The 19,718-nt window shown below is 32.5% G+C and overlaps 1 protein-coding gene across 11 annotated transcripts in view; it reads left to right on the top strand.

The window, feature by feature from the left end:
• Positions 1-19,718, top strand: part of ADK (adenosine kinase) — a 498,050-nt gene that overhangs the window by 225,428 nt on the left and 252,904 nt on the right. For all 11 annotated transcript variants that reach the window (XM_041748691.1, XM_041748694.1, XM_041748697.1 and 8 more), the window contains 2 exons: positions 11,577-11,749; positions 14,784-14,892. In XM_041748691.1, the coding sequence (XP_041604625.1) occupies positions 11,577-11,749; positions 14,784-14,892 (282 nt within the window). The remainder of the gene's footprint in view (positions 1-11,576; positions 11,750-14,783; positions 14,893-19,718) is intronic.

Raw genomic sequence — 19,718 nt, 5'->3', positions numbered from 1 at the left:
TTTGTTGGGAAAGAAATATACTAGTTACTGAGAGAGCATAGTTTCTTTAATAATATTTATGAAAATTTTGTGTTTCACTGTGTCACTTTGTAGCATACCAGTCATCTGAGACAATCAGTCCTTTAAGCCATGTGATATATGCTGTTTTCCTAACCAACTACTTCAATTTTGATTTCCTCATAGACCTTTGCATTCTGCTTGTTGTTATTTCCCAGTTGACATTTAATTTCTTTTCATTTTCATTGTGGTTTACAGTTCTCCTGAAGTTCCTTATTGGGTTTTCTGATCTAAAATTGCTTATCTTTGGTTTATCCTTCAACTATTTTAGTATCATTATTTTAGTGTCATTCTTCATTATTCTATTATGAATTAAAGTATATAGCATTATCTAGAAGTGACTGGCTCTTAAGCATCATTGTCAGTTATATTGTCCTAAATACTGCATTAGGTGGCAAAGAGGAAATTCATCTGGAAGGTAAAGTTAATATTGATAGAAATCTTCCTTTTTTCCCCCTTTTTATTAAAAAGATTTATTTATTTAATTCAGAGACAGAGCATATGTAAGTTGGGGGGAGGGGGCATAGAGAGGAGGAGAGAAATCTTCAAGCAGACCTTATTGAGTGTGGACCAGACCCAGGGCTCGATCCTGGACCTTGAGATCGTGACCTGAACCAAAACCAAGAGTCAGATACCACCTGACTGAACCACCCAGGCACCCCCTAGAAGTCTTTCTGTATGTTGTTAAAGACTCTTAATATGAAACTTAATATGTCATTTATTCAGCACCTATTTAAATTCAGTTGCAAATTTTCTCCTCCTGCTTCCTTACCTTAATAAGGCATCATCTGTTATCTCATTGCTTTGTTCAAAAATCCTCACATGCACCCTTCTACAAAATGCTGCCTCAGCTTCTTTTTTTAAAGGTTTTATTAATTTTTTAAAAAAAATAATGGTTCATCATTTCTCCTTTTCATTGTTTTTGTTAACACTTTGCTCTTTTATTTTCTAATCTGTGTGCTAAGGCCTCTTGTGTTCTATAACAAACCCACATCGGGTCCACAGGGTATTTTATATTTTCTAGCAAAACAGTGACATCTATCAGAAAGAGCATGAACCACTAGCTCCAGATATTTCTGTTTTAACATTAGATTGAGAGCACCTGCGTGGTTCAGTGATTGAGTGTCTGCCTTTGACTCAGGTCATAATCCCAGGGTCCTGGGATCAAGTCCCACATCAAGTTCCTATGCAGAGCCTGCTTCTCCCCCTGCCTTTGTCTCTACCTTTCTCTGTTTCTCATGAAAAAATAAATAAAATCTTATATATAAAAAAAAAAACATTAAATTGCTACATTCCTTTGGTGGTATCATATACTCTACATATACTCTGGGTTTTAGGTGGTAAAAAAGAATATAAGATTCTTTACTTAAAGATTACTTAAAGTACTGCACAAGAATCAGTGTGAAACAGGAAATGGGGCTGGTGGCACTTGATCTGATACCAAGGTTTGAGAATTTTACAGTGCGTGACATGTGCTAAATTGTTAGGAAATAAATAACTTATTAAGTTGTTTGGAACTAACTACTTAATACATAGAATTTCTTTTGCCTTAGGGACACCATGATAAAATTCCTAAGATAGGAACAGAGGCATGTGCTCTATGCCTCTACTTTCTTTCCAGGTTATAGTCATTTTTTAATATTTTACCCATTCAGCATTGATGAACTGATCATGTCACCTGTCTCTGGAAGACTTTACTGATCCCCTCAGCTGCAACTAATCTCCCTCCTGGGTCTTTTCTGTTGACATTCTGCCCTTATCATTGGTTTTTAAATTGAGCTCAACTAATTCACATATTTATAAAAGGTTACCAATTATGGCCATGGCTTTCTTGATCTCCATTTAAGTGTACTTCTAGCATAGTGTGAGCCCTTTCATTCTCTGTATAAAAGAGATCCAACTATAATAAGTATCATTTACTGAACTCAATTGCATGGCTTGTTACTCTAATTCTTGGAACATCCTTCTAAGATCAGAGATTATATTATCCACATTTTATATTTGAAGAAATTGGAGTTAAGCAAATTTGGGTTACTTCACCCTGACGTATCTCCCAACCTTTGACTCTTCTAATTCCCTTTCCTTTACTGTTGATTTGTAGAATCAGCTTTTTGATATCTTCAGAAATCCTGTTGAGGTACCAGTTGGGTTGCAACAAATCTATGAATCGGTTTGGGGAGAATTACTATCTTAAGAATATAGAGTTTTCTAATCCATGCATATAACATAGCTTTCCATTTATATAGGTGTTTTTTCCCATTCAGCAAACTTTGTAATGTTTTATGTATAGGTCTTATACACATTTTCTTAAATTTTGTCCCAATATGTTTTGTTTTTTAATGTGATTGTAGATGACAATGTTTTCTTGATTTTAATTTTCAACTCTTCCTTCATAGTATGTAGAATTACGTTAGATTTTTATATATTGATACCGAATCCTGAAGCATTTATGTAGACTCCCTATGATCTCATCTATTTCTTAAATATGCAAAGATTGGAGTTTAGCCAGAGCCTCAGGAGTTTATAACACACTACTCGCTGAAACTTTTTTTTCACAATTTCTAGTCTCTTGACTCTCCTTGAACACTTACCTCTGTCTCCTCATTTCACTAGAATGCCTGGCTTTGTTTGGCTTCTTTCTCCTGGCACCACAGTCTGGAAATTGCCTACTGGCAGAGAGCCTACATGATGTAAGAGCCTACCTCGTTTCTTTTCTATCAGAGATCACAGTCCTGCTATACTTGTGGTCCAGTATCTGAAAATTCTGTGCTTGTTGTCTTCTAGTCTTGCTTTCTAGTTACAACATACATGTAATTCTGGACTCTTTTAGGAAAGTTAAAGATAGGTGTTTAAGGATGTACTATACATATATTAACAAAGACAAGCTGAGCAATTTGTTTTAGCTAAAATGAGAAACATAATGAGAGGTTATGAGAAGAGTTGAATCTCTTCTGGAGAATCTGAAAATATAGTGATGTGACTGTATTAGGGACACTGTCACTTTCATCTTCTTATCCTCTACTAAACATGCATGAAATACTTATTGACTGGATGTCAGAATGGTAGGAAATTGATTGGTTAGGTATTGGTAATATATTGTGTGAGATAAAGAAGTACTAAAATTTTAATAAAACTTATCAAATTTATAAATTTTTTTAAAAATTATTTTTAATTTATTTTAGCTCTCTCATTATAGCATCTTTAATTACTCAGCTAGGTTATTAAGTGCTTTGAAGCAGTGAACCTGGCTTCTGTTAGTTCTGTGTGTCTACTTTAGCCTAGTAAACTCTCACAGTGGATTGACAAACTTAAATGGAAATCACTGATCAGTAGTAAAGTCCTCATATTTTGTCAGTTTCCCAATACACTAATATCAGAAATAGGATGTTAACCATTTCCTGTGATAAAATATTCCATAATAGAATTACTACAAAACCTGCTGAATATTTGTATTGTTTTTCATTTTTTTGTCTTGCAGGTTTTAGTAATATTGATTGGTAATGGAAGTGTTGTCAGATTTAAGCCTGATAGTGAGTTGGTATCCTCCCTTTTTCATACCATACTTTGAACATGTAAACTTTGATTTAATTAGGCTTAATTACAATATAATGGCTTCTCTTTCACTGAAGTTTCCTATTTTTTGATGGCATATTAAGTTAAATAATCATACTAAAATTTGTTATTGATTTTGTTTTTGTATTTTACCACATAAAACAGACATGGTTGATCATTTGGCATGCTTTCTACATGAATAAAAATATATGTATTCATTTATCCATTGACAGACACTTAAGTTGCTTCCATATCTTGGCTATTATAAATAATGCTGTTAGGAACATGATGTATATAAAAATATCTTTTTGAATTATTATTATTATTTTTTTTGGAGAATATTCTCAGGATAGAACTGCTGGGTCATAAGGTAGTTCTATTTTTATTTATTTATTTTTTTACTTTCCTTTTTTTTTTTAAAGTAACCTCTACACCCACCATGGGACTTGAACTCATGACCCCAAGAGGTCAAAATGCGCATGCTCTACCAACTGAGCCAGCTAGGTACCCCCTGTTTTTAATTTTTTGAGGTACTCCAAACTGTTTTCCACAGTAACTGTACCAACTTAATTTCTACCACTAGTGCATAAGAGTTCTCTACATCCATACTATTATTCTATTATTATTATCTCCTGTCTTTTTGATGATGACCTTTTGTTTTTTGTTTTTTGTTTTTTGTTTTTTAAGACAGGGGAGGGAGAGGGAGAGAGAAAATCCTAATCATTTTAGGGCATGGAGCCCAGTGTTGGACTTGAGATAATGACCTGAGCTGAAATCAAGAGTTGGATGCTTAACCAACTGAGTCACCCAGGTGCCCCAATAATAACCATTCTAACAGGCATGAGGTGATATCTCAACGTGGTTTTAATTTGCGTGTCTCTAATGATTAGAAGCATTGAGCATCATTTCATATACCTGTTGGCCAGTCATATATTTTCTTGGAAAAATGTCGTCTTGGGTGTTTTGCCCATTTTAAATTTGATTATTTGTTTTTCTATTGAGTTTTATGGGTTCTTTATATATTTTGGACATTAATCCTTATTAAATATATGGTTTACAAATATTTTTCCCCATTCCATACGTTGTTTTTTTCTCTTTGTTGATGGTTTTGCAATGAAGATTTTTAGTTTAATGTAGTCTCATTTGTTTATTTTTGATGTTGCTTGTGCTTCAATTGCGATTTCTGAAAAATCATTTCTAAGACCCATGTCAAGGACGTTTTTTTCCCCTAGGTTTTCTTCAGAGTTTCATGATACTGGTCATGCATTTAAGTCTTTGATCAGTTTCAAGTTAATTTTTTGAGTCGTGTAAAATAGGGGTCAAATTTCATTCTTTTTATGTGTGGACAGCAGATTTTCTCAGTACCATTTATTGAAGAGACTGTCTTTTCTCCCTTGAGTATTTTTTTTTTAAGGATTTTATTTATTCATGAGGGACACACACACAGAGGCAAAGACATAGGCAGAAGGAGAAGCAGGCTCCCTGTGGGGGAGCCTCATGTGAGACTCGTTCCAGGACTCTGGGATTATGACATGAGCCAAAGGCCAGATGCTTCCCCAGTGCCCTCTTGACTTCTTTACCAAATATTAGTTGGCCATATATGTTTGGGTTTATTTCTGGGCTCTTGAATCTGTTACATTGATTTGTCTTTTTATGCCAATACCATGCTGTTTTAATTATTATAACCTTATAGCATAACCTGAAATCAGAAAATATGACATCTCCTGCTCAGACCTTTCTTCTCAGGTTATTTTTGGATATTTGGGGTCTTTTCTTGTTCCATCTAAATTTTAGGATTGTTTATTTATGTAAGAAATAAAAGGCCTTTGGAATCCTAATAGGGATTGCAATGAATCTATAGATGGCTTTTGGCAATATTGACATTTTAACAATATTAATTCTCCCAACCCATGAACATGGGATGCCTTTCCATTTATTTGTGTCTTGTTGATTTCTTCATCAGTATCTTATAGTTTTAAGAGTAGAGATCTTCAACTTCCTTGATTAATTTTATTCCTAAGTATTTTATTGTTTATTTGATACTATTGTAAATGGAATTGATTTTTGAATTCTCTTTCAGAGAATTTGTCTTTAGTGTATAGAAATACCACTGATTTTTATGCTAATTTTGTCTTACAACTTTACTGAATTGATTGATTAGTTCTAGCTTTTTTTGTTATGATTTTCTATATATAAAATCACACCATCTGCAAATAGAGATGATTTTAACTTCTTCCCTTTCAATAATGATGCCTTTTCTTTCTCTTGCCTGATTGCTTTAGGTAGGATTTTCAGTACTGTGTTAAATAGTGGTGAGAGTGGGCATTCTTGTCTTGTTCCTGATCGTAGAGAAAAAGCTTTTAACCTTTCAGCATTGAGTATGTGTTAGCTTTGGCCTTATGATATATGACCTTTATATTGTTGAGATATATATATTTTTTACTCTCCGTTTGTTAAGTGCTTTTATCATGAACGGATACTGAGTTTTGTCAAATGCTTTTTCTGTGTCTGTTGAGACGGTTCTATGATTTTTTTCTTTCATTCTATCATTTGTATATGTTGGACCATCCTTGCATCCTTAGGATATATCCCACTTGACCACGGTGAGTGATTCTTTCAATGTGGTGCTGAATTCAGTTAGTATTTGGTTGAGAATTTTTCATTTATATTCATCAGGGATATTGTCCTCCAGTAGTGTCCTTATTTGGCTTTTGTATCAGCATAATGCTTGCCTTATAAAACAAATTTGGATGTGTTCCCTCCTCTTCTATTTTTTAGGAGAGTTTGAGAGAGGGATTGATGTTAATTCTCATTTAAATCTTTGGCAAAATTCACCATTGAAGTCATCTAGCCCTAGGCTTTTCTTCATTTAGAGAGTTTTTGTTACTGATTCAATCTTCTTACTAGTAATTGGTTTATTCAGATTTTGTATTTTATCCTTATTCAGTCTTGGTAGAGTATATGTTTCTAAGAATATTTTCATTCCTTTTAGGTTGTCCAATTGGCTGGCATATAGTTGTTCCTAGTAGTCTCTTATGATCCTTTTCTATTTCTGTGGTATCAGTTATAATGTGTCCTGTTTTGTTTATAATTTTGATGATTTCTGTTCTCTCTTTTTTTTTTCTCCCCTTTTGGTTAGTCTAGCTAAGGATTGCAAATTTTGCTTATCTTTTCAAAAAATCAGCCTTTAGTTTGGTTATCTTTTTTATTGTTTTCTGTTCTCTATTTCTTTTATATTCTGCTTTAATCTGTATTATTTCTTGCTTCATCTACCTTTGGGCTGTTTGTTCTTCTTTTTCTAGTTTCATAATGCATAATGTTTGATTCTTAATTTAGGATCTTGCTTGTTAATGTAAGCAGTAATTAGTATAAACTTAACCTAAGTTCTGGTATGTTGTTTTTCCATTTTCATTTGTATCAGAAAAACTTTCTTGTTTCTCTTTAATTTCTTCGTTGAGCCATTGGATTTTCAGGAGAGTGCTGGTTAATTTTCCAGTATTTGTGAATTTCCCAGATTCCTATTGTTACTGATTTCTGGTTTCATGCCATTGTGGTCAAAAAAGATACTTGGTATGATTTCAGTCTTATTGAACTTGTGAAGACTTCTTTTGTGGTCTAACATATGAACTATTATAAAAAATACTGCATATACACTTGAGAAGATATGTATTCTGCTCTTGGATAGAATGTTCTATATGTATCTTTAGGTCCATTTGATCTGTAGTTTTGTTGAAAAACGCTATTACCTTATTCTCATTCTCCCATTCTCTCATTCTCTAGCTGGATGATTCATTGTTGAGAGTGGGGTATTAAAATTCCTAACTATTATTGTATTGCTTTTCATTACTCCTTTTAGCTATGTTTCTTTCTTAAATATTTAGGTGCTCTAGTTTTAGGTGCATAAATATTTATAATTTTTAAAGTTTATAGATAGATCGGCCCCTTTATCATTATGTAATGACTTTCTTTGTCTCTTTGTACTGTTATTAGTCTAAAGCCTATTTTGTCTGATATCAGTATAGCTACTCCTGCTTTGTTTTGGTTACCATTTCTGTGAAATGTCTTTTTCCATTCCTTCACTCCCAGTCTATATATGTCTTTAAGGCTGAAGTGAGTCTTTTATAGGCAATCTTGTTGGATTTTTATTTGTTTTATTTCTTATTTCAGACATTCTGTGTCTTTGGATTAGAGAATTTAACCTGTTTATGTTTAAAGTACAGTATTACTGCAGCACCCCCCCACTCCCATTCTGTAGTTTCAGTTACCTATAATCTGGGTGCAGATGATCCTAGTCCTGTCATATCATTAGAATATCAGTAGTACTATATATTTTTTTCATCAGTAGTACTATAATGCTATGTGTCATAGTGCCTATGTTATTCACCTTACTTAATCTCATCATCTAGGCATTTTATCATCACTTATCATCCCAAGAAGGACGAGTAAAGTGGAATAAGATATTTTGAGAGACCGAAACCATATTCACATAAATATTGTTACAGTATATTGTTACAGCTTTTCTATTTTATTATTAGATATTCTTAATATCTTACTGTGCCTAACTTATAAATTAAACTTTATAATGGATGTATATATATAGAAAAATTGTATATGGGGATCAGTACTATCTGCAGTTTTAGGCATCCACTGGGGATCTGAGAACATACCTTCTGCAGATAAGGGAAGGCTACTGTAATAGGTAATGACTTACTGTTGCCATTTTGTTAATTGTTTTCTTGATTGTTTTGTAGATGTGTTATTCCTTATTTCTTATCCTATAGTCTTTGTTCATGTTTTGATGTCCTTCAGTAACAGTATGCTTTGACTTTTTTGTCATGTTATTTTGTGTAATTGCTGCAAGTTTTCACCTTGTGGTTACCATGAGGCTTACATAAAGTATGTTAAAATTATAACACCCTATTTTAAGCTGATAACAACTTAACTTGATTAGAATTCCTAACTTTTACACTTTTATTTCTCTTCCCCCTCACACTTTAGGTTATTGCTATTAAAATTTGCATATTTTTATATTGTGTAACTAATTACAGATTATGGTGTTTATGGTTATTTTTACTACTTTTATGTTTTTAAACATAAACTGAAGATCTAAGTGGATTGATTATACATTCATAATTACCATATTACGGAATCAAACTTTGACGGCATATTTATCATTACCAGTTTTATGCTACCTTCTTATATTATTATGATACTAATTAGCATCGTGTCTACTCAAAGAATACCATTTAGCATTTCTTATAAGCTAGGTATAGTGATAATGAACTCCTTCTGCTTTTGTTTGTTTGTGAAAGTCTTTATCCCTCCTTCGTTTCTGAAGGACAGCTTTGCTGGATGTAGAATTCTTGATTAACAGGTGTTTTTTTTTCTTTTAATAATTAACTTTGAATGTTTCATCTCATTTTCTCTTAGCCTGTAAGCTTTCTGTTGAGAAATCCACACATAATCATATGGGGGTTTTCTTGTGTATAGCTTCTCTCTTTCCTTTTCTACTTTTAAAATTCTTTTCTTTGTCTTTAAACTTTGACAATTTAATTATAATGTGTCTTGGTGTAGCCCTGTTCATATTCAGCCTGTTTGGATTTTCTTGGGCCTCATAGAACTGGATGTCCATTTCTGTTTCTGTGTTCAGGAAGTTTTCAGCCATTATCCTTTAAATATACTTTCCTTTTTCTTTTCTCCTTCTGGAATTCCCATAATGCACATATTACTTCTTTTCAGTGTATCTCCTAAATTCTGTAAGCTTTCTTTTTTCTTTTTATTTTATAGAGGGAGGGGAAGGGGAAAGGGAGAGAAAGAGAATCTTAAGCAGGCTCCATGCCAAGTACAGAGCCTGACTCAGGGCTTGATCTCACAACCCTAGGATCATGACCTGAGAGACAAAATCAAGAGTTGGACACTTAACTGACTGGGCCACTGACATACCCAGTTCTGTAAGTCTTCTTCACTCTTTTTCATTCTTTTCTTTCTTTTTGCTCTTCTGAGTGAATGATTTCAAATGTTCTACCCTCCAATATTTTTTGGGTTTGTTCATTAAATGAGTATATTGAAAAGTAATAGTATATTGAAAGTTACTTGTATTTCTTTTCCATGGGGTTATGTTAAAAATTTATATTTTCTTTGATTTATTGATTTCTGTTGTACTCAACTTTATCATTTTTTTCCCAAATAAATTTAAAATTCAAGTTGAATTGCACTTTCAAAAATTTATAATTTTAGCATTTCAAAAGGACACTTTATGTATAGTGGCACATTCAGAGGAATTGTTCTTATTTCTATTTCTTTATTCCTTTCCCACCCACCCTGATAGAAAACCATTTTTCTTCAATTCATGGTTTATGTTTCTGTGTTTCTTTTTACAAAATAAGCAAACTTAAAATTAAATATAAATTCTGAAAGCGTATGAGTATGTACTATAAAGATATCTATGATTTTAATTTCCAGTCTCCTAAAACACATGCACACATGAAGACACACACTTTTGAACTCTGCTCTTTAAAAAAAAAAAAAGAATTTATTTAATCATGCGACACACACAGAGAGAGGCAGAGACACACAGGCAGAGGGAGAAGCAGGCTCCTGCTGGGAGCCCGATGCAGGACTCAATCCCAGGACCCTGGGACCACAACCTAATAAGCCCAAGGCAGATGCTCAACTACTGAGCCACCCAGGTGCCCTGCTCTTTTTTTTTTTTAATCTTCATAAAAGATCCTGGCAATTACTCTATATAAATGGATTACTCTGTATAGTCTGTCTTTGATTGTTTTTTAAGTTGCTGTGTGATGTTCCATTGAGGAGATTAATCAGTTTATTCAACCAGTCTTCTATGTATGGGTGTTTAGGTTGTTTCTAACATTTTGGCATTACAAATGATGTCTCAAAGAGTACTTATGCATATGTTGCATCATATTTGTGGACATGTATCTTCAGAACAAATCCCTAGGCAGTTATTGTATATTTATCTTACAGTTTTGCTATTTTTTTGTCCCTTCATCCCTTTAACTCTCAAATATACATGCATTTCTTTTATATTTTAAGTATTTGAGAATGTGGTAAGATTTTTATGTCTTTTGACTTAGTATGTGGGGTGTTTTGCTCATATAGGTTTTAGGAACAAACAAATCGATGGCAGTTTTATTATAGCTAATGTAAGTATTACAAATCTTAAGAATTTGAGCTAATTATGAAAAATAATAGTTCATAGTATTTTTAAAATATGCATTTTAAAAGCAATCTACTGTTAGTTTATAACAGAGATACTAAAGCTTGAGACTACTGAAAGACTGAGATCCTAGAATTAGAATTAACACTACTTTTGAATTTTTAGAACAATTTAGTAGACTTAATCATAGTTTAGCTTAATTTACTTATGAATTACAAGTGTAACACTAATAGTGACCACCACAGCTAGCATACATTGTTTACTGTGTGCTGCATACTATGCTCAACACTGCATATACGTGAATTTAAGTTATTTAGTTTAATTCTCAACAACCTCATAAGGTGTACTTCTATATTTTTCCATATTTAAGTGAGGAAAATGAGGTATAGAAATGTTAAGTGACAGGCTCTTACTCATATAGGTAATAAGTAGCAGAGGCAAGATTTGAACCCAGATGGTCTTTAGTATAGATTCTGAGCTTTTAAATGACAATGCTACTCTATTCATTTTGGGACTCACTTTTATTTTTCTGTATCAAGTTAGCATTGACCTAAAGTCTGTGTGACTGAATTTTGAATTCTTAACCACTACACCCTATTTCTGTCCCTGAATGTAGTGTAAGATTTTATGTGGTTGTTATGTCAAATTTGTTATCATAAGCATTAGTACAGGATTGGAATTCCATTTGTAACAGTCACAGCATCTAACAAAGCATCCCTTTTATTCCACCATTCTATGTGTACTATATTTCTGAGCCATTAAAATTATTTATGTTCCTGTTTTTCAGTGGATGATTCAGCAGCCATACAAAGCAGCAACATTTTTTGGATGCATTGGGACAGATACATTTGGAGAGATCTTGAAGAAAAAAGCTGCTGAAGCCCACGTGGATGCTCATTACTATGAGCAAAACGAGCAAACAACGGGAACTTGTGCTGTGTGCATCACTGGTAGCAACAGGTCAGTTTAATTCCAGGGGAAGGTTTTTTACTAACTGGATATTTTCACAGCCGTAGACTTTGAATTCCAATCTGAATTTGGAATTTAGATCTCACGTTTTAAATTGCTTTTAGTGTTTTAATAACTCTTCCTCCTGATTTCATTTTCCTTTAAAAAAAAGACCTTGTACCTGTTTTTGTATTCATGAGGCATGTGAAATGAAAATTTTGAGATTATCTATTCCAGTCTAATTTTTGTAATTAGATCAGAAAAGGAAAATAAGGAAAACGTTTTTTTCAGTGTCTTGTGGTTTCTTGCTGAAACTGGGATGAAAAGAATGCTCTATTTACCATATCCTGCAATTGGAATATTCAGATACAAGGACAGATACACACATGTATTTTACAACATATATAAAATACTACATTCTATTTAGTGTCATATGAATTAGGTCATCTAAAGCATTTCTGACAAATAGTCATCTCTCCATATCAGACAACCTCAGTTATGGGTAATGCACCAGTCAAAAAACAATTCACTACATTTCTATACAGTTTTACTTTTTAGAAAATTCTTCTTTATATAAACTTGAAATCTCTGTCTCAGGACTTTCCATATATTAGTTTTATTTATGCCTTTTGCAGCCTCATGGAGGTTTTTCTTTAGTATATCCTTTGCATTGTTACCACAGTGTTCATCAAACAGTCTTTTTTATCCTTTGCAAGGGAAAAACAAAATAACTTTTCTAGCTATTATATTATTAAAATTGGCAATGATGATCTCTTTCTAAATAGAGATTCACTAGAAATTTCACTTTCCTGATACATAGAAATATTTAGTGTGTCCTCCTCCATTCCTTGCCCTTCTTTCTCTCCTTTCTTATTTGCCTCTTGTCTTCCTTTATTTCCTCCCTACTGTCTCTTCCCCTTATTCCCTTCGTCTTTCTTTGCTCACTCCTTGACCTTTAGTAGATGTATGCTAAGGACCTGACACTCTCCTGGCCAGTAGTCATTAAATAACTAAATTATAGCTTTTTAAAATAATTAGGGTGCCAAAGTCATTTTTAAATCTTTCCTGTGATTATATTTTTTTTGTGTATAGGGAACTTTATCATTTAAGGTTTTAATAAATAAAACCACTTATTGTTCAAACATTGAAATATACTTATTTAGACCTTCTCCCTTTTCAGTTTTCCTAAACCCAACTTTAATATGCAGATACACTTTTCTGATTAGTGAGAAATAGGTCAAGTTTTGCCTGTTACCTCTCAGGCTAGTGTAAAATGGCTAAATTGTTTTTGTGTGCTAAATTGCTCTTTTAGAGAGAAGTTATGATGATATTAGGTTTCCCAGATGTCAAAAGCTTAACTAATATACTAATATTATGGTATGGTGATTAGTAATGTTCAGGTGGTATTGGAAGTCAAAAACTGGGGGGGGAGGCTCCCACTATCAAATTCATCATCAATCAAATTATAGAACCTCATAGATACGGATAAATTGTTTTGGATAGGGCTGATAACTCTTACTATTGCTATCCAAAACCTAGGAATCAAAGAATTGGGATAATGCAGTATTCTTTTTTTTTTTTAGTTTTTATTTATGATAGTCACAGAGAGAGAGAATGAGGCAGAGACATAGGCAGAGGGAGAAGCAGGCTCCATGCACCAGGAGCCCGACGTGGGATTCGATCCCGGGTCTCCAGAATCGCGCCCTGGGCCAAAGGCAGGCGCTAAACCGCTGCGCCACCCAGGGATCCCCTGCAGTATTCTTTTTAATTGAAGTTCTTGCTCTCCAGACTCTGAATCACATTCATTTCGATAGTGAGAATACTTATATGTTGGAGAAACTATCAAAGGATAGTTTTATTATCAAAATAGAATTTCATAACTGGTACCAGAAGTGTTTGCCTTTTATTTTCATATATACCCATTTCTGTCAAAATTTTGCTAACATCATGATTACTGAAATGCTTTTTATAAATTAGGATTATTCTTAATTTTGTAATATGGTAATACTTGCATATAAATATACTGATTCATATTTTTCTTATTTTTAATAATCTAATGAGCATAAATTGAATTGATATCTTTCAGTAGTCATTTGGCATGTGGATGAGTAGAAATATGTTTTGGAAGAGTATCAATTGTTTTTCTTAACAGAGGAACCAACCATATTATAAAAATCTCAAGGGATAAAATGATGTATCTATTTTTGACCATGATTGTTCCCTTTTGATTAGAAAGAATGAAAAAATGGCAAGTTATTTTCTAATTTCTGGGTCAAAATGAGAAAGAAAATATTTTTATTAATTTGTACTTAGCATAATTACTTTATTAACTTTAATTTTTGAACAATAACAAAAATTCCAATCTGGCACTTGTAGCAAGATTTTAAATCCAGTATCCTGCTTAGATTTTTCAGCTGCAAAACTGGACCAATATTGGGAGTTTTCAACTATAGAAAACTAATTTTAATGTATTCTAGTCTTTAAAATGTTTTGGTTTGCAAATTAATACCTCATAGTAAATAGGGCCTACATTTCTTAGGTGTGATTTGTGAAATTAATCCTATACTTAGCTTTTCAAGCATTAGGTTAAATAATCAATGTATATAGTATGTTGATACTTAAAAACTGAAGTGTTCAATTGTATATATGTATGTATATATCTTTTTTGCATAATTTTTTTTGGCATAGCCACATAATATTTAATTTCCCAACTGCATTTTGAACTACTAAAATGTAGAAAATAGATAATCTCATCATTTTAGTACCAAAGGAAACATAAATTCCAGTTTCTCAAAATACCAGATGGTATTTAGAGCAAGGATTGATATCTCTGTTTATCTCAAAGGCAACATAGAAGTCTCAAAAAGTGCTCAAAACAAATTTAATCTTATTTAATTTATTAATATCAGTGTATAGCAGTTTTGAAAAAATAAGAATTAAAATGTAAAACATAATTTGCAAAAAGTATTGCTAATTAATTGTAACGAAGTACATGACAATTTTAGCTACAGTATGAAAGCCTACTTGCTTTTTGTTGTTGTTTTAGGTCACTTGTAGCCAATCTCGCTGCTGCCAATTGTTATAAAAAGGAAAAACATCTTGATATGGATAAAAACTGGACACTGGTAGAAAAAGCAAGAGTTTATTATATAGCAGTAAGTATTTACCTGTTTCATATTTCTGGTACATAATTTATACTGTTAATTATAGTTTGTAATTGGATATACATTTTTAAATAGTTGTCTTTTACTTACCCTGCAATTTATTTACAGCATATGGTAGCTTCTCTATTACAAATACAGAACAGAAACATGATCATTCTATGGTAACATTATTTGTATTACTTAACATTCAAATCTACCTCCTTTTGGATACATTATACATAGATATTTCTTAACTAATTATCAGATTCCATATTAAATCCAAAGATCTTAAGATCTTTTGAGATAATTCTACAGATTTACATTCTGTATTTTTAGGCTGCTTGTTGTGAATGGTGCATGCATTGTGTGGGAAAATATTAGTAGTATAAATATGCACTGCAAACAATTTGAGCTTATTTGCCTAAAAAATCTTAATTGCTGTTTATTCCATAGTAATTACCATGACACGTTTTAATTTAATATTTCAGAAACATTGATCGTGACAAATCTCTTAAATCTGGGACTAAGGGCAGCATGTAATTTGAATTATTAAATATTCTGACATAAAAAATAATTGGTTTAAGAATTTTCTTCTAAAATAAGATGGTACTAAAAATCCTCCTCAATTTATCATCCCATGAATACTTTGTTTTTATTTAATATGTGTTAAATGTGGCTAATCACAAATAAGTAGATACCTATGAAAAGTTAAAAGTACCTCATATGCATATAATACATGCTTTTTATATAACAGCTGCTGCCATTCACTACCTGAGCTGTGAAACAGCTGCAAAGACGTGTAAAAAATTGATTATCCAGTAGGAGCATGTTTATTGAAAGTATAATTATTTCTTTCAGTCTAATGTTAATGTCTCCTACAGCATGTTTATGTTCACTGCTTTAGGCTTTACAAGGTTGTTATTGATTCTTCTGTATAGCAAATCCTACCCCTTTATAATGTCAAATAAATACATTGAGGGGACTTTATAGAGGAAAGTCATATTAGCTCTTTAGACAGCATGTGAGAAAACATTTCAGAAAATTTAAAAAAAATTCCCTCTTGATTATTTTCTATTTTATTTCTCTATATGGTCTAATTTTTTTGTTGTTATCGTGGGAGTGTGTTTTTGTAGTGTGTTTCTTTTGGGGGGATTTCTGTGCTATTTCAAACCATTATACATTTGAAAGTCTGATTTTCATAGAACACATGGTCTAAAATTTGATATTATTTATATTGGCTATGAAGTATGACAATAATTATGGTAGAAAACTATATTTACCAGGCAATTATATTTCTATTTAGATATATGGCAGTTGGACTCCAAATTATGAGTGGAAACACTCAGTTTTAACAGTTATGTATATCTACCATTGGCCAAGCCTGGATAAATAGGATGAATAGAATTTTTATAGGAGTATAGACCTATCTTGCAAACAATTTAGAGTTTCAAGAATTATGTACGATAGTGCATCAAGCCAACTTCAGGTAAAGTAGAATTCTTACAATAGTAATAACTACTTATATAAGTCCAGTTTTATATAAAATGTAGAGTGATTAATTTGGGTCAAATTAATAAAGGAAATTGAATTATTTTTGAAACTTGTCAAAAAACAGCCAGAAACAAATATCAAAATGGATTCCAGCTGATATCTTTGTTAGTGCTTAGTTTCTATTTCAGCAATTTTATAAAAAGAATGGTGTTTTACATTGCCAAGTAATTAGTTTGTGGAGAGTTTGACTATTAAAATAGTTCAAATAGGATACCTTGGATGCGGGATCCCTGGATGGCTCAGCGGTTTAGCGCCTGCCTTTGGCCCAGGGCGTGATCCTAGAGTCCCGGGATCGAGTCCCACATCGGACTCCCTGCATGGAGCCTGCTTCTCCCTCTGCCTGTGTCCCTACCTCTCTCTCTCTCTGTGTCTCTCATGAATAAATAAGTAAAATCTTAAAAAAAAAAAAAAAAGGATACCTTGGATGCTGTGTATTCTATAACTATCTTGCTATTTACTAAGAGCGCAATTCCTATTAAAATCTGTGTACTCTCTTCTGAAGTGTAATGATATTTGTATAAAGATGTTCTGCCATTTTATTATTTCTTAATTTTTTAATGTTTTAATTTTTTATTTAAATTCTAGTTAGTTTAAAAAATAAATAAATTCTAGTTAGTTAACATATAGTATAATATTAGTTTCAGGAGCAGGATTTAGTGGTTCATCATTTACGTATAATACCTTTGCAGTTCTTTTAAACCTTTAATTTCCTTTGAGGCCAGAACATCCAGTGTAGCCTTTCCTTTAGTAGATGCTTAAACCACAAGTTTTGATTGAGTAGATATATCTGTACTCATTTCAACAAATTAGTTGGGTTCCTCCATATTGGTTCTGTAGAGTCAGCAATCTTCTCACAGTGTCATTATAAACTACTGAGGTTTGACAAGTTAAAATTCTAGGAACTCTTTAATTTCAGAATTTCTTGGTCCAAGGAAGCAGCTCAGTATATCTATTTAACAAATTTCCATAATTAAGACATCTGTCTACATTATGTAAACCAGATCTACATACTCAGCTCTTCTTTCCATGATTTCATAAATTAATAATGGTCATGAGCATTGAGAAAATCCAAAACCTTGATCATTTTTTCTGTCATGTAATTCAGTCAATCTACAATGCCAGAGTTCACATCAAAAATTTTGCTGACAAAAAGCTGAAATGAAATATGCATATATCAACATTTTCTTTTGGTTTAAGTAAATGTTTACGTCTTCTTTTATCTTCATAGGAGGTGTTCCATTTATAGCATGTAACCTCAGTTTACCCTGTTTAGACCAAATTCCCAAACTCCTTGCTAATATGTGATTAAGAGTTATTGGTTATGGTGATAGCTAATTGCATTTTTGAAAAAATAAATTTCAGGTGCTCTTCATCTTAGCATTAGGATTTAAATATTTGCACTCTATCCTATAACTATAATCCTCACAGTCTTGTTTCTCTATTTAAATGAGTTAAATGCTTCACCACCAATTATTTTACCCAGTCTTCCCATTCCTTTATTGTTTAACTTTGAATATCCCTCATTTGGCTGCATTTTGTTCTCACTTTCCCCCCAAGAAAGGAGTCAGAGCTTCTCCATTCTTGAGTTCTTACTGACTTCTTGTTGCTTTGTACAAAAACAACTTGTTTGGTATAGTATTTCGTGAAACAGAGTACTACTATGTAGATAATGCTTCATTTTCCAGCACTTTTTGTGGGACCTGAACCCAGGCTGATTTTTATTTCTGTTCTTTATTATTTGCTTATTCTGTTTACTTTAGATTTAATTTGCTCTTCTACTCCTCCTCTTCTGTCATCCCCACCCCCCATTCTTGCTCCACCTGTTCTTTGTTTCTTAAGGTGGAAGAATAATTCATTGATTTGAGTCTTTTCTACTGTAGACATTTGGTGCTATAAATTTCCTGTAAGAACCAGTTTGGCTACATCCCCCAAATTTTAATGTCATGTTTTCATTTTCATTCAGCATGTAAAATTTTCTACTTTCTCTTTTACTTATTCTTTGACTCCTGAGTTATTTAGAAACCTGTTGTTTATTTTCTAAATATGGAGATTTCCCAGAGATCTTCCTTTTGCTCCTGTTATGGGTTTGTATATTCCTCTTTACAGTTCTAATCAGATTTTTCTTCAGTGTGTTTAAACTCTGTTATTAGGTGCCTAAAGGTATAGAATTGATTATCTGACCCACTTGCCATTTTGAAATATTTATTCCTGGTATTGTTCCCATAAGTATTTTGTCTGATACTCTGATATTAATAAAGCCAATCCAACTTTTTTTTTTACTATTGATATCTTAGTATATCTTCTCCCACCCTTTTAGTAATCATTTGTGTTTTTATTTACAGTGCATCTCTTGTAGACAACATATTGTTAAATCTTAATTTTTGTCCAGCCTGACAATGTCTACCTTTTAACTGGAATGTTTTTACCATTACCACTAATGCAATTATTGATATGGTTAGATTTTAGTTCATCATCTTTGTATTTGTTTTCTGTTTGTCCTGTTTGTCCTTCATTCTGTTTTTTCTCCTGCCTTCTTTTAGGTTAATCCAGTATTTCTATTTCTTTCATTGCCTTAATATCTCTTACTGTTTTTCTTTCTTTTAGTGACTGCATTAGGGTTGAGTATATATATACCTAGATATATATTCAATAGATATATATAGATATATACTCAACCCTATCTCTCTCTCTCTCTCTCTCTATATATATATATATATACACACACACATATATATATATATATATATATATATATATATATATATATATAGGGTATATGTCTTTAACTCATCACTGCCTTCATTTTTTTTTTTAAGTAAGCTTTCTGTCCAGTGTGGGTCTCGAACTCATAACCCTGAGATCAAGAGATGCATCCTAAAAAAAAGAGAGAGAGATAGAGATGCATCCTCTACCAACGGAGCCTTCACATAATGCTATAAACTTTCACATACAGTAGAAGAACCTTACAATAGCATAATTCAATTTCACCTCTCCAAGCCTTTATGCTATTATTGTCACATTTTCCTTTTTTTTTAATTTTGATTTTTTTAAAATATTTTTTATTTATTCATGAGAGGCACAGAGAGAGAGGCAGAGACATAGGCAGAGGGCAAAGCAGGCTCCCTGAGGGGACTCGATCCCTGAACTTAGGGATCACGCCCTGAGCCAAAAGCAGAGCTTAACCACTGAGCCATGCAGGCTCCCCAAATTTTAATTGTTTTTGAACAGCTTTATTAATATATAATTAACATACCATACAGCAGACAAATTTTACTTTTACTTGTGTT

Source organism: Vulpes lagopus, chromosome 3 (assembly GCF_018345385.1).
Source record: "Vulpes lagopus strain Blue_001 chromosome 3, ASM1834538v1, whole genome shotgun sequence".
Taxonomy (NCBI): domain Eukaryota; kingdom Metazoa; phylum Chordata; class Mammalia; order Carnivora; family Canidae; genus Vulpes; species Vulpes lagopus.
The sequence above is the reverse complement of the archived record's forward strand: the minus strand, read 5'-3'. Positions and strand labels throughout refer to the sequence as shown.